The 14,997-nt window shown below is 36.9% G+C and overlaps 1 protein-coding gene across 2 annotated transcripts in view; it reads right to left on the reverse strand.

Moving 5' to 3' along the window:
- Positions 1 to 14,997, reverse strand: part of Paics (PAICS bifunctional enzyme) — a 152,154-nt gene that overhangs the window by 55,631 nt on the left and 81,526 nt on the right. For both annotated transcript variants that reach the window (XM_090385099.1, XM_090385100.1), the window contains exon 4: positions 4,362 to 4,569. In XM_090385099.1, coding sequence (XP_090241225.1) covers positions 4,362 to 4,569 — 208 coding nt within the window. The remainder of the gene's footprint in view (positions 1 to 4,361; positions 4,570 to 14,997) is intronic.

Consider the following 14,997-nt stretch of genomic DNA (forward strand, 5'->3'; position numbering starts at 1 on the left):
GTTGCGTTTACTAAAACTGCTGTATAAAGGTTGGAAATGCTCATTTTGGAATACTTTGAGAACACATGTCAAATATTACTTAGCTTTGCCTTAACTATTAATAAGTATCTTTTGTTTATATTTCTATTTGTGATAGTCATTAATGTAACGTACCATCGCAAAAAAGGGGTTAGAAAAGTGAAATTCCAGGTGCTGCACTTTCTTTGAACACCAGTGTGTGTGTGTGTAACAGGCAGGATGTCATCCTGCCTGTTAACAACTAAATTACTTCCTAACTATTTATCTACTTAACCACTAAACTTTTAATATTACATATTTGACCAGGTTATACAGGCAGATGACAACAGAAACAGATAGCTGTTAATTATGAGTGGGATATATTGAGAGGATTAGCCCTCGATAAAGTCCCTTTCAATGTATCCTATTACTTATAATTAACATTTGGTATTATATTATTATTACTTTGTTTTACTAATGATTATTCTTTAGTAGGTTTGGCCACAGGGGCCAGTATCGGCTATTATAGAGTTACTTGGTGTTTTGATCTACGGGTATATTTTGGGCAGCTTGTTAAAATACACGTTCTTATATTTATATAGAAATCGGTTTTATATTTTCGGCCATCTAAAATAGATGGCATTAATCTGATCTGAATTATATTGCATAAGATATTTATAAATTGATCCTATTATTTATATAAATAAATAAGTGTACATATTTCAAATTATTCGTTCTATGTATAGCAAATTTATGATAAATAGTTATTATTATATATCTGTATAAAAATAAGAATAAAATTGAGTTGTTTCACACATAACTTTGAATTTTCTTTTCAGAAAACCTAGTGTGTGTGCGCGCACACACTAGTCTGCAAACGTTTTGATATTTGAAGGAATCTGCAAATCTGAGTAGTTTTTTTGGAACCGCTGATCTATAGTAAGGTTTATGACTCCACCTGGTCTTGCATAAAGAGATATAATGTAGAGCTGTCCTATACGGCACTGGTGATATGGACACACTGCCACTGGGGAGCAGAGATGACCCACCTTTGTGACCGTAAGTCAGTTTTTGACTATTATTGCTGTGGAAGGGACACCTGAGGTGTATTTTATTATTTTAAAGCCTCTTGGGTATCCTTAAACCGTACCCATGTGTGTAGGGTACTTGGAGTACCAAAATATCTATATTATTTTCTTCTAATTTGATTTTGATCTGATCTACAACAGTTATTGACCTTTGGGCATTCAACTGGATGAGATTTAGTGCAGTAGTCACATTTCTATTTTCAATCTGGTCCACAGATGGTCCTAGATTGCATAATCATCATCTTTTTATAACAGCGGCATTTTTCATAATGCCTGATGCTATGGCCATGCCAGTCAGCTGTGCTGCCTTGCAGATTGCAGCACATTTAGACTGCTGATTTTTACTTGGGCAGTTTTTGTAATCATGGCCAGTGACTGCACAGTGACCACAGACAGGAGTTTTCTGACTGCAATCCCTGGCATTATGACCATATTTATGGCAATTGTAACAATGTTGTATGGGGAAATGTTCACTAAATCTATGACTAGTTCAGCCAGCATAGATTCTCTGTTGTCCCTACAGTGCCTTCCAAATTTTTGGTGTGATCTCTACAATTACGTTTATCTGCCCATTTCTTCTGTTTTGGTTGCTCTTTTCAACCTGAATTCACCAGGAAATTCTTCTATAGTCATTTTGCTGTTCAAATTTTTATAATAGATGTCCAACATTTTTAAGTTTTTTTCAGATACTGTTTGTAGCATGTCAAACATTATAATATGAGGATTTTTTGCCCTGGGTTTTTCGGGTAGCAAGTCCAATTTTTCCACTTCAGGGTGGTTCTCTATTTTTCTGAGGTCTTCTTTGCTTGCTACCTCAATCAGGACTCCATTATTCTTGATTTTTTTCATGGTGTTTACCTTTATTTTTCTCATGTGAGGTTTAAAATTTGTTTCTACTGCTTCATTTACTGCCTCAATGGTTTTGTGAGCAAAGTCATTTCTTGCTTTTAGAATGATGACATTACTTTCTTTGGTTGTATTTGTTTGCCTTGCAGGCACTTGCTTAGCCTTGGCAGCATCATGTTTAGCATTAACCTTTGCAACTTGGGCATATTCTTGTTTTGTAGTTCTTCTTTTCAGTAGTAATCTCTAATTTTGTTTTCGATACTTGATTCTCTGTATTTCGTTCAATTAGGGAATGCTCAAGGAGTGACCAACAGTTTGCTATCTGCAGCCTAATAGTAGTAGTAGTGGCATGTGATGCAAGAAAGCAAGTGTATGAACTTATGCAGCATCAGACAAAAAAAAAAAAAAAAAAAAAAACTTACAAAACAAATCCCTCTAAATGTTTGTCCAGTTCCTCTTTAAATTTATTTAACCCATCAACTTTCGCAATGACAGATGGAAGCTTGTTCCAGCAATTGACCACCCGCTGGCTAAAGGCAAATTTCCGCACATCTACATCTGTCTTTCCTCAATTTGAATTTATGCCCCCTTATGTTCGTAATCTGAACAAGTGGAAGAATCCCTTCAGAATTCAGCGTGCTCAACCTATTCAAGGCCTTATACACCACAATCAGATCACCTCGCAGGTGCCTAGTCCCCAGCCACTGCAATTTGCAGAACTTAAGCCTCTCTTGGTAAGAGGATCCCTTCATTCCCCTCACCAATCTTGTTGCCCTTCTCTGTACACGCTCAAGCAAATCTACATCCTTCCTAAAATGAGGCCTCCAGACCTGTACGCAGTAATTGCAGAAGTAATCCTACTGGTTTGCTTGTGCATATATTCCTCAAGGTACACCTTGTTTCCTCAGCCTGTTTGACGGAATCATTCAAATTTGTGAGCTTGAGATACTGTATTTTCATTTCTTCCTCAGTTTTAGGTTCCCTTTCTTGGCCTTCTTAATACTGTGGGGCCAGGGAGACAACTGTCTAGTTCATAGTTATTAGGGCTTTTATCCCTAAGTATTCTAATTTCTGAGTATGGAAGACTGTATATCTAAGTCATTATTACCAATTTTTTGCAATTTTTCTTCCTAATTTTGATCTTTTCCAGACGCTATATTGATAATGCACTGTTCCCTATATTGAAAAAAGTAAAATTACTTACCTTTTGTAAGCTCAGGCCTATTAATATCCAAGAAGTACGAATTTGAGATTTTGGTTGGAAATTTCGCACAAACAAAGAAAACTACCCCAAATATATGTAAATTTGAATACAATGTCAAAATTATATTTTCCATTTAAATTAACCTTAGTATAGATAATTTTTCCTTTGATATACTCAAAATTTGAGTTCTTCAGGTGCACTCAATCAAGTGACTGTAAAGTGAGATCACCACCGCTAGCGCTGTAGCGATCCCATTGCACAAAAAAACCACTCTCATTGACTGCTAGAACAATAGCAGTTAATCTAGCAGTCAATAGTCTTACCTTGAATATTCCACTTAGCTCCGTAAACATCCAGGACTAAAACTGTATACCTTTGAAAGTGAAAAATCATCTTAAAATCCAAGTAGAAATCGGAAATCCAGCAATATCACTACCGATGTCTGTTCACCATCTATAATCAAATGCAGCTCCATGCTGATGTGACCGTAGCACCCCCACCAATGCAAATGGTCTGTTTTTTGCAGGAGACAAAAACTACTCTAAGATACAGGTATACCTATAACAACCTAACATATTAATGTATACGTCGATCATGAATATATATCATTGTATTTAAAAACAGTTTTTTTTTTCATATAATTATATCAAAATGATATCAACTGAAACTATGTGACAGAAGAGGTGAGGATTGCTAGAACTTTGCCCTGGAGACCAAATGAGTTTTACCACTTCACCCTTCCAATAAGTGAGGTGTGGTGTCACTGCACTGGATGATGAGCAGGGGCAGACTGGGTCAAAAATTCTTACTGGGGAAAACTTGCAATGGCCTCATACTAGTGTTTATATCCATATTGTTTATGGCCAAAATCACACTGGCCTCTAGCCCACCAGGGTTTCCCTGGTATGTCTTATGGCTAGTCCACCTCTGATGATGAGAATCATCTATCACCTAATATATCTTGATGATACAGAGTGGCAACATTCCTGTGTGAAGTGGATGCCACACATCAACCCCTAACTTAATACTACAATTATTTACATGAATAAAGCATAACAAGAATAGAGTAATAACTGTACATGTAAAACTGTATATATAAATAAACTATATCATACCATTTTCTTTGGTGCCAAACCAAAGATTTTTAAAAGCAGCATCTGCTGTAGTAGAACTGGAAATGCATCAACATTTTAAAAATTATACATATATAAAAAAAACAAACTTACCATTGGTTGGTACTACACCAAATTCCACTTTCATGTCAATAAGACTGCAATTCAATGATGACCATGCTTTTTCCAGAACCTCAAACACACAAACAGTTATTTTTTTCATTATTTCCACTTCATCTGGACCAATTAAAATTCCTCCAAATTTGAATTTAGCATCTATAATTTGTTCATCTGACCATTGAGGATCGTGGTTTTCATCATCCTGAAAATAACGACATGGTTAAATTTTTATGTAAGGTGTCTGATTAAAAAGTTCAGGAGCTAACTCTGTACTTTGAAATTGCAGTGTCACAGAGAGTTGTGACCTCTTGTAACTTGTTCGGCGACTCATCTAGACATAGTAATGCAGGAATCACTTTATCTGCAGTGAAAGTGAATTAGTGCTCATCGTATTTTAAAATGAGCAAAAATTTTTTTTCAAATTAGGAAAGAAAACAGAAACCCATAAAATATTAAAAACACCTTTTGGAAAATATGTTGCATGTTGATTGCAGACGTTTCAATGGTTTTAAAAGTTTAAAGAGGGCCACTTATCCATCAAAGATGATCCTTGCACTAGCTGTCCAAGAATCTGAGATTCAATTGCTCGTGTTTTTGATATGATCAGGAGTGATCAATGTTTAACTACCTGAGAGGTTGCTTGTGAAATTCATTTTTCTTATGGGGCATGTCAATTGATCGTAACACAAGGTCTCGGAAAGTGATGCATTTCAACCAAGTTTGTACTTTGCATAAACAGAGCAGCAAGTTCTTCCATGTCGAGGTCTCCATCAATGTATTGATGCTGACCTGTACTTTGTTTCTTCCATCATTACTGGTAACAAATTATGAGCGAATGGCTATGACCTAGAAACAAAGACCCAGAAAGCAAGACAATCTTGATCCAAATGTAAAGATAATGCTTATTATATTTTCTGATTTTCAAAACATTATTCACTACGAATTTTTCCACAAATAGCAAACCAGGAATACAAGAAAACAGTTCTATCATAATTGCACAATACATAAATTGCACAATACGCAGACACATTTAGTACTTTCCACTGAAGAATTTTTTTTTGCATAGCACTCCATTTGTTGTGGTCCCCATCCACCTCTACTCACTGAATTTAGCACCCTATGACTTCTTTTTTTTTTTTTACTTTCCCAAGCTTAAACATCCATTGAAAGGTGACAGATTTTCAACAACCGAGGAAATTATTCTGAACATGACACAGAAACTATCAGTAATACTAAAAGAAGTCCATCAAGAACACTTCTAGAAGTTGCAGAAGCATTGGAATCCGGGTATAGTGTTAAGGCGACTACATCGGGAGGAGGAGGAGACTACTTCCATCCAAATTTAATTTTAAAACCTGGATAAAACTAAATACTTAAACCATAAACAATTTTTTTTTCAGCTGCATGGCTTGCAATTTGTTTTCAGCTGTAAGTTTTGTAAAAATGCTAAACTAACCACAAAGCAAATCACATTACTTATATAAAATGTCTTTAGGAGTAGACCAGTATTTCCCAACCTTTTTTTTAATTATCGCCCACTAAAGGGCTTTTTTTGACAATTTTTTTTCCAAATCGCCCCCCATGAAATTTTAAACAAGAAAATATTTTATACTTATAAGAGTGAATGGGCCTGTTGTACTGGAATCCACAGAGATACAAATAATAATGCATATATCCAGTGAAATATTTTAATTGACTATGGAGCTTTTGAGGCTAGATGTGCCTCTTCATCAACAAATGGAAACTTTACAGAAATTATTTAACGGACATGCAGTGAGTCATGCGAGGGCACGAGGTAGGCCATTTAATCATTAACCTGGTGATCACTGTTGCTGCATGGATGTTATTATTATTAGCTTTATGGTGCAAGGAAGCCCGTGGCTTATACTGCACCAGCTAAAAAAAAAACATTTCTGAATTACCGAGAGAGAGAGAGAGAGAGTGTGTGTGTCAGAAGTAGTCAGGACCCTGGGTGTGCATAGTTTTGCCCCCAGTGTTTATCTAGACTTAAAACAGTTGCCTCTAAGATGGAGTGTAGTCTCGTGCCTTTGTTGCTACTACTGGTCAACCCACCACAATCTCAATATATTATGTAATGTGGGAGCTATGAACAGCAACAAATGCATGAGACTACACCCCATCTCAGAGGCAACTGTTTTAAGCCTAGATAAACAGTGGAGGCAAAACTATGCACATCCATGCAGCAACAATGATCAACAGTTTAATGACTGAATGGCCTACCTCGTGCCCTCGCATGACTCACTGCATGTCCGTTAAATAATTTATCTGTAAAGTTTCCATTTGTTGATAAAACAGGCACATTTAGCCTCAAAAGCTCCAAAGTCAATTAAAATATTTCACTGGATATATGCATTATTATTTGTAACTTTATACTTACTCTTTTTATTCAATGGGATCCCTGATCTTTGCTAAAAGTGGAATGTTCAGTATAATGTTAGTAAGTTTAATTCTAATGTTTCCTCTTGAACATATCAATTCTGTTTCTTTCCTTTGTTAATATTTTATTTATTGAACTAAAACCACTTTCAACCATATAAGAAGTTGGCAAACAAAGAAGTATTTTGGCCATTTCAAACCACATCATTGGATAAAGAAGTTTAGTTGTTTTTGATCCCCCATAACTCAGCCATTCCACCTTTTTCGAATTTATATTTGCATTCTTTGTTACATTTTAATTCAATGAGTTCCTGAATTTCTTCACTAGCAGACCCAGCATTGCATCCAATTGGACCTAACACCCATGGCTTCACTTAAAAAGAAAGTAAATTGGAAAATATATTTTTCATTTCACCTTTTAAAGAACACAAATGATTTGAATAATTCTTAAGGTCATTCTCGGTGAGAGATTCATTGGTTTCAGCTAACTCTTTCATACTATGAAATTATTTTCTCATTAAATTGCTTTCAAATATTTTTGGTTTTTCAGCGAAGGCTTTTAATGAGTTTGCAGTCTATCGCGGTAATTAATTTACATTGAAGTGATACTTCATTTAAGTTTTCAAAAATCCAAGCCACATAGTATATGTTGTTTTTGTATTTGCTGATCTTATAATTTCAGGAAAAATTAAAATATGCTTTTGTGTTTCCTGGGTTTTAAATTCAGGAAAGGAAATTACGACGGCTTAATAAGCTGCATAGCCTCTATGAACTGGGTCGATATCTCACAGAGAGCGAATACAATTGAATTATGGCATACCTTTAAAATATTAATCACAAAAGCCGTGAATGTGTATACACCGTTAAAAAAAAATACCCCACGAGGAGTGTTCCAAGTTGGATGAATCAGGAAGTTGCCAGAATACTTGATCAGAAAAAGATAGCATGGAAAAGTTACAGAAAAATAAAGTACTGAAGCCTATAACAGCTACAAATTGATTTGCAACAGTGCCACAGAAAAGGTTAGGCTGGCAAAGGCATATTATGAGAAACTGCTGGAAAAAGGGGGGGGATAAGAAATTCTTCACATATATAAATGCAAAGAAGAGCAAACCACATCAGACCCTTATGAAATGGACATGGGATAGTCTTAGATACCCCAGCTGAAGTTGCAGATAAACTCAACAATTACTTTGCATCAATATTTACAGAAGAAAAACCCTTTGTCAATGAGAAATTATGGGAGTAAAAGTTGAAAAAATGTAATTAATGATGTTGAAATTTTGCATGTTTATTTAATGAAAAACTTGAGCCTACAGGCCAGTAAGGCTACTGGGGTTAGCATTGTAAAGGCACATGATGCAAGAAAGCAAACTTATATAGCATCAGTCAAAAAAAAAAAAAAAAAAAAAAAAACCTTCTCATTTCACCCATCCACTCACTCCAAATATTTGTCTAGTTCTGCCATGAATCTATTTAAGTTATCAACTTCTACGACAGATGGAAGTTTGTTCCAGCAATCAACCACCTGCTGGCTATACGCAAACTTCCACACATCTATCCTACAACCGTCTTTCCTCAATTCATTCATTCCATTCCTTCCAGAGTTTACATAAGTAAAGAACTCTTTACTGTTTTTCTTTGCATCCTTTGCCAAAGATTTCTTGTAATCTGCTTTTGCCCGCCTAACCTGCTTTGTAACTTGATTACAGACCAGTTTATACGTACCATAGGCTTCTGTGTCACCTGTTAATTTATAAGTATCCCATGCATTTTTCTTCTCTGCCATATGCCTCATTATTTCATCTGACGTCCATTTAGGCCTAAACTTTGAGCAATATTTCTTAATTGGGATGAAAAGTCTAGTAGGTTCCGAGATTAATTCTTTGAATGCTTCCCATTTTGAATTTGCTATTGTAACATCATCAACTGGTCCCACCATATTAGAATTTAAATACTGGCTCAGACTTCAGTAGTCGCCTTTATGAAAGCAAAAACCCTTCCCTTTAGCCCCGATGGTAGTTACCTCTGAGTAAATCCCACTTCAGCACACTGATCACTGCCACCTAGTGGTTCCTTTATCTGCAGATTCTTAATGCATGAAGAATCACTACTGATAATCAGATCAAGTGTATTACTCCCTCTTGTTGCCTCCCAAACATGCTGCTGTAGAAAACAATCATCCAATAAATCCACAAAAGTCTTTACTAGTGTGTGAGTGACAAACCCACAAATTCCAGTCAATATCTGGGAAATTAAAATCCTCCATTGTAAGACACTGATTTACTGCCCCTCCCTATTTTCCTGTACAGTTGTTTATTATACTCAGAGCTATTAGGCCTATTACACAATCCTATAACACAATTTTGCTTTTCCGAAGCTTATGTCACACCAAACTGACTTGACACTGCACTGTCCAGCCATGTCGACGGGCTGTACTTCCTTGGATCTTGTGTTTCTTAACTAATAGCATAATCCCTCCTCCCTTCCTATTCTATCTATCATTCCCATATGCATTGTACTCCACAAATTCCATTTCTGCATTCCTTATCTGTGACACAACGTCTCTGATTTTCCAAAAATATCTACCTTTGATGTTTTGATCAACACCTCAAATTCATTTACCAAACACCTAGCACTGGTGTACACGCAAGTGTACATGCACCTGTACCTATTTTTAGCTACCCTAATGTAGCACATGTATTTATTTGTACTGCAGCGACTCCCAACAGTCTCCGAAATCCCCTGCATCTTGTTTTCCAGGCTACTGCCCATTCCAATAGAAGCAGCGCAAGAATCACTTTCACCTCTGCCAGCAGCTACTGTTAATCTATTAGTCCGTGTATCCCCCCAAGCTAGCAGTTTTCTGACCCACCTAACACTACCTCAATAGCATCAGCAAATATTCTTGCACCCTCTCTATTTAAGGGCATCCCATCCTTGTAGAAGCAGTCTCTCCTGTTAACAAGCACAGACCAGGCTGAGAAAAATTCTACCCCTTGAGCCTTGGACCATCTCGCCAGGGCTGAATTGATCAACAAGGCTCTCCATATACTCTCTCCTATCGTGTCTGGGCAGAATTGCAGACACTTTCAAATTCAACCCTAACTCACGGCTTTTTTTTTTTTTTCAACATTGACCTGTACTTGTTAAGTAATTCCGCTGGTGTCCTACTCTTAATATCATTAGTGCCAACGTGTACAACAATATCACCTTTTGTGCCCTTAAAAGATGATATCTGCTCTACAATGCCATCAACCTTTGCCCCTGGCAGACATACCCTGGTCCATCTATCCTTTTTGCACAATACTTTCCCCGTTTCCCTGACAATAGTCATTGACTACTAGTTCCCGTGGGACCAGCACATTCTGCCTTGGGGATTTCCATTGTGTTGCGCGATGTTCAAGTGCAAGCTCTGGTGTTGATGTGGGCAGCTGAGAGCTTGATTACATATACCCTATAATTTTAAGGGAGGTGGCAAGTGAGTACACTGCATTGAACCCATTGAGGCTAATTATGAGAGCATCGCTGGACTCGGGGGTGATTCCATTGGACCGGAAAAGTGCCAATGTATCCTCAATACATAAGGGCGGTTTTAAGAGGGAAGTGGGAAATTACTAGCCAGTTAGTCTAACTTGAGTAGCAGGGAAAAATCATGGAGACAATGATCAAGGGTTTGAATTCAGGATCATTCCGATAGAAATGGAATTCTGAAGGATACTCAGCATGGTTTTGTAAATGAAAAATCATGTTTAACTAATCTGGTTAGCTATTTTGACTGGGTTCCTTCAAGAGCTGGATTTAGGAAATAATTTCGACATTGTTTATTTGGATAGCTGACAAACAGAGTATTTTGCATGTACATTCACACGAGAAATTCTACGGAAGTGGACGACAGAAGCTTATTAAACCCTACGAGGGAGCTAAATGATTTTGTAATAACTGAGAGTGGAGGAGAAATTGTTGAAGTGAAACATAAGGCACCTGGGGGGGTGGATGGAACTATCCAGTTATATTCAGGGATGAGCAAAGGAAGTAAGGGCACAAACCCTTAGCCATAATTAACATAGCATCCTTGGAAAGTTCCCACGAACCGGAGATGTGAAAATGTATTCCCAATTCACAAAAGGGGAATAAACGGTGACATGAGTAATTACAGACCTATTAGTTTAACTTTTGTTCAGGGAAAATAATGGAGTCACTGGTTAAAGAAGAAATGCAGGATAGACAAGATGGCAGTTATATTTCAGACAATTTGGGTTTGTTAAGGGGGAAAATCTTGTCTGAACAATTTGACTGGATACACAATGTGGTCACAAAATAAATGAATGCAAAAAATAATGCTTATATCATATTTGGATTTCAGGAAAGCTTTTTACACTGTTGCATGTGGAAGACTACTGTACAAATTGGAGAAGTGTGGCATTTGGGGCACAAGTTTCTGCTATGGTTAAAGGAATGGTTGAGTGGGAAAAGACTGAGTGGTAATCAATGAACAATCCTCTTCACGGACTAATGTTATTAGTGGAGTCCCCTAGTGTTTGGGCCATTGTCATTTTCTATATTTATCAATAATATTGGTGAAGGTATATCAGGCTTAATGTTCAAGTTTGCAGATGATACAAAGGTTGGCAGGGTTGTTGATGACAGTACACTACTGCAACAGGATGTAGAAAAGTTTGGAAAGAGAGGTAGCAACCGAAGTTTAACATTGACAAATCCAAAGTACTGCACATGGGTAGCAGTAGCCCAAGAGAAATGTACCAACTGTGCAGTACTACGCTCAAGTCAGTGGAGAAATGAAAAAAACCTGGGGGTAATTGTGCTGTTAGATATGAAGTTTTCTGAGCAGCCTATGGGGTCCTGTCAATGATATACAGGAATTTTGCTAGCAGGGATAAGCAAGTGATTATCTAAGGCAATGGTCAGTCCACATCTTGAGTACAGATGTGCTTCTGCACATCTGTCCTACAACCTACAACCTTCAGCCAGCAGAATCATATTGTTGAAACAAACTTCCATCTGGTATTGTAGAAATGGTAGGCTGAATAAATTCAAAGAAGGGATGGGCTATGGGGGGGGGGTGTTTCTTGCACCATTTACCACTACTAATACAGGTCGACCATCACTAATCCGGTTCCACTGCTAATTTGGACATAATTTCCGCAAACATAATTTCAAATTTCCCGTATCTGCGCACTGACCTGCCGCTACTGTTCTGGTGACGTTGGTTGCAGAATCAGCTGTTGGTGCAAACTCTAACAATGGCAAGCAATTTCTACTTGTTTTTCTGCATTTATTATTATAACCTGCTCACATTTAGCCCCAGCCATGGTTCCAATGCATAAAGGAAGTACTTCTCGTGGTGTAAAGTGCAAACTGTACATTGTCCACACTAGATAAAGTTGAACTTGTGAAAAAACTCGACAGCAGTGTCTGCGAGAAGTTTAACTCTGCTTAGTTGTAAATTCCAGCAATTTTTCTCAGTTGTTCTTATTTTAGTAATTTTCTTTTAATCATTCTTTCTTTTTTAGATTTTTTTTTTTTTTTTTTAACAACACACTATGATGGATAATACAGTGCACTAACAAACTTGTTTTCACAAAATCTCTAACAATACTGACAAACTTATTGCGACATTTGAGTTTATTTTATCACAATTAGTTTTATTGCAGTGCTTGCTATAAACTAATCACAAACAAACTTCATATGCATATCACAATAGCGTCCCATGTATGTGGCTGACACAGCTTCTCAAGAAATAAAGAACCTACTGGGCTATACATGCGACAAAAAAAAAAATTTTTTTTTTGATATTTTAAGTGAAAAAAGGACAACACTGACATTACAATATTTATTTTAGAATTACTTATTAAATTATTTGCTGAATATTTTTTGGCCCCGGGGGAATTTTTTTCTTAAACTAGCTTGGCAGTCAAGGATGAGGTTGGGTAAACTGTACGTGCTAATCTAACCACCGGTGATCCAGCAAACTCACTAATCCAGCACCCACAGGTCCCAACACTGCCAGATTATTGACAGTTGACCTGTACCAGATCACCAACATAGGCAACTGAATTACTGGCATTTGCAGTTGAAAGCACAGAACATACAGTCTTTGAAGGATGAGCAGCCCACTTTAAACTTGGTGACTCACCAAAAAAAAAGCCTTCCAACAACAGATGGCACCTTCCTTTCTCAAAAAAGCTGCTTTTAACATTCCATGGTTCTCTAATTTGAAACAAAAATGTTATGCAAATTCACTGCTCTGTAAAAATCATTCACTCTAAAATGTGACAAAACAATAAAATACCAATTCAATGTACCGGCTGCAAAGAAATGGTTAATTCATACACTACTATATCTAGATGAGTCACTGAGCATGTTGCAACTCACTATGAGCTACAATTTCAAGATACAAACTCAGTACCTGGATTTTTTTTTTTTTTTTTTTTTAAAAACACCTTGTATAGAGACTTTACTATACTGTTGTTTTTTATTGATTTGTTTGTCATTAAATATTAGGCATATTTGGTAAACATCATATATTATATAGTTTATATACAGTTGAACAAAATGAATCTTAATCCTTTCTTGGACTGGCTTACTTTTATAAGACTAATCAAAGGTTTAACTGATGACTAATATTGTATTAAAAATATCACAAGTATAATATACTGATTTTTTACATAAGTTTAATCTCGTTTAATGACTCTCAAGATTGTGAACAAACTGGTAGTGCAGCTATTCTTGACTATCTCTTTGGATTAAAAGCAAATATGCTTGATGTTTTTATAGAGGGCTCTACTGTGACACCGCTTATGTTTGTTGAGATGTCCAAAAATTGGAACAATATGGAAAGGTTAGTGATAGATCTAACTATAGAAAATGAAAAGTTGAGAACAAAATTAAATGATCTCAAAATTCAGAGGAAACAACAAAATGTCTTGCCAACCGTTCCGGCTCCCACCTATGCGGGTGTGGTTGCCTTAGGCGCTGGCAAACAATTTCAGAGTATTGTTAACTTACCGGATGTTCAAACAAAGCACGTACTCATAGTTAAAGCAAATGCAGATAGTAATTGTAAAACTAGTGAGGAAGTTAAAGCTGAAATTTCTAAAAGTCTTAAACCTGAATTTAAAAAATTAAAGATTAAATCAATAAGAAAAATAAGAGAAAAGGGAGTTCTAATCGAAACTGACAACAGCAAGGATCTAAATAAACTTAAATCCTGCCCTAAGTTCAAGGAGTTAAAATTCTCTGTGGATTCCCTTAAAAAAATTAAATCCCACTGTCATAATATATGACATACCTAAAGATGTCAATGATTCTGATTTTGTGGAGGACTTATTCAATAAAAACCTTGTGGATCATGGGATTTCCCAGGAAGATTTCGAGTCTGTTAAGGTTCGTTTTAAAATCAGGTCTCGGAACAAAAACAATCAACATTGGGTTCTTGAGGTCCCAAATAAAATTAGGAAAGCGTTCTTGGCTTCAAATTTCAAGGTTTTTGTCGGATGGTCCGTCCATGGTATGAAGGATTTTTTCACAGCATCACGCTGTTTTAAATGTCTTGGCTACGGACACTCGGCTAAAAACTGCCACCAGTCCGAGTTTACCTGTGGACATTGCGGTGACCTGGGTCATCAAATTCAAGACTGTCCTAAAATGGAGGAACCTGTTGTTTGCCCAAACTGTCGGCTTAAGAAGAGGAATGCGGACCATTCCTTTAAGGACGTTAAGTGTCCTGAATTTGTGAAAGCCCAAGAGGTAACAAAAATTCGGACCGACTTTACCTAACTCTGGAAAGTCTTGTGTATATACTTTACAGTTAAATTGTCAACGGTCTTTATCGGTTGTAAGTGATCTTTCTAAATTAATGGTCCAACACAAATTTCAACTTTTAGGGTTACAAGAACTGTATTCTTATAAGGGTGTGGTCAAGGGCTTCCCTCTCAGCTGTCGCATTATCTCTTCAAACCCTGTTACGGTCGGTGACCGTGGTAACGCCACCAGGGTTTGGGCCGCCCTGGTGGTTGCTGACCCCCTCATTACTGTAACAAAAATTTCTAGTCTTTGCACCACACATGCTGCATGTGCATGCTTGGAAGGCTGTTTTGGAAAAATTTATGTGGTTTCTCTGTACGCTCAATGTAGTCAGGCTGGGCAGGCCATAGAGCCATTTCTAAATTACATGGAAGACATTTTGATCCGTTTATCTGGTTTTCCCGTC

Source organism: Mastigoproctus giganteus, chromosome 11 (genome assembly GCF_048544385.1).
Source record: "Mastigoproctus giganteus isolate SK-2022 chromosome 11, ASM4854438v1, whole genome shotgun sequence".
NCBI lineage: Eukaryota > Metazoa > Arthropoda > Arachnida > Uropygi > Thelyphonidae > Mastigoproctus > Mastigoproctus giganteus.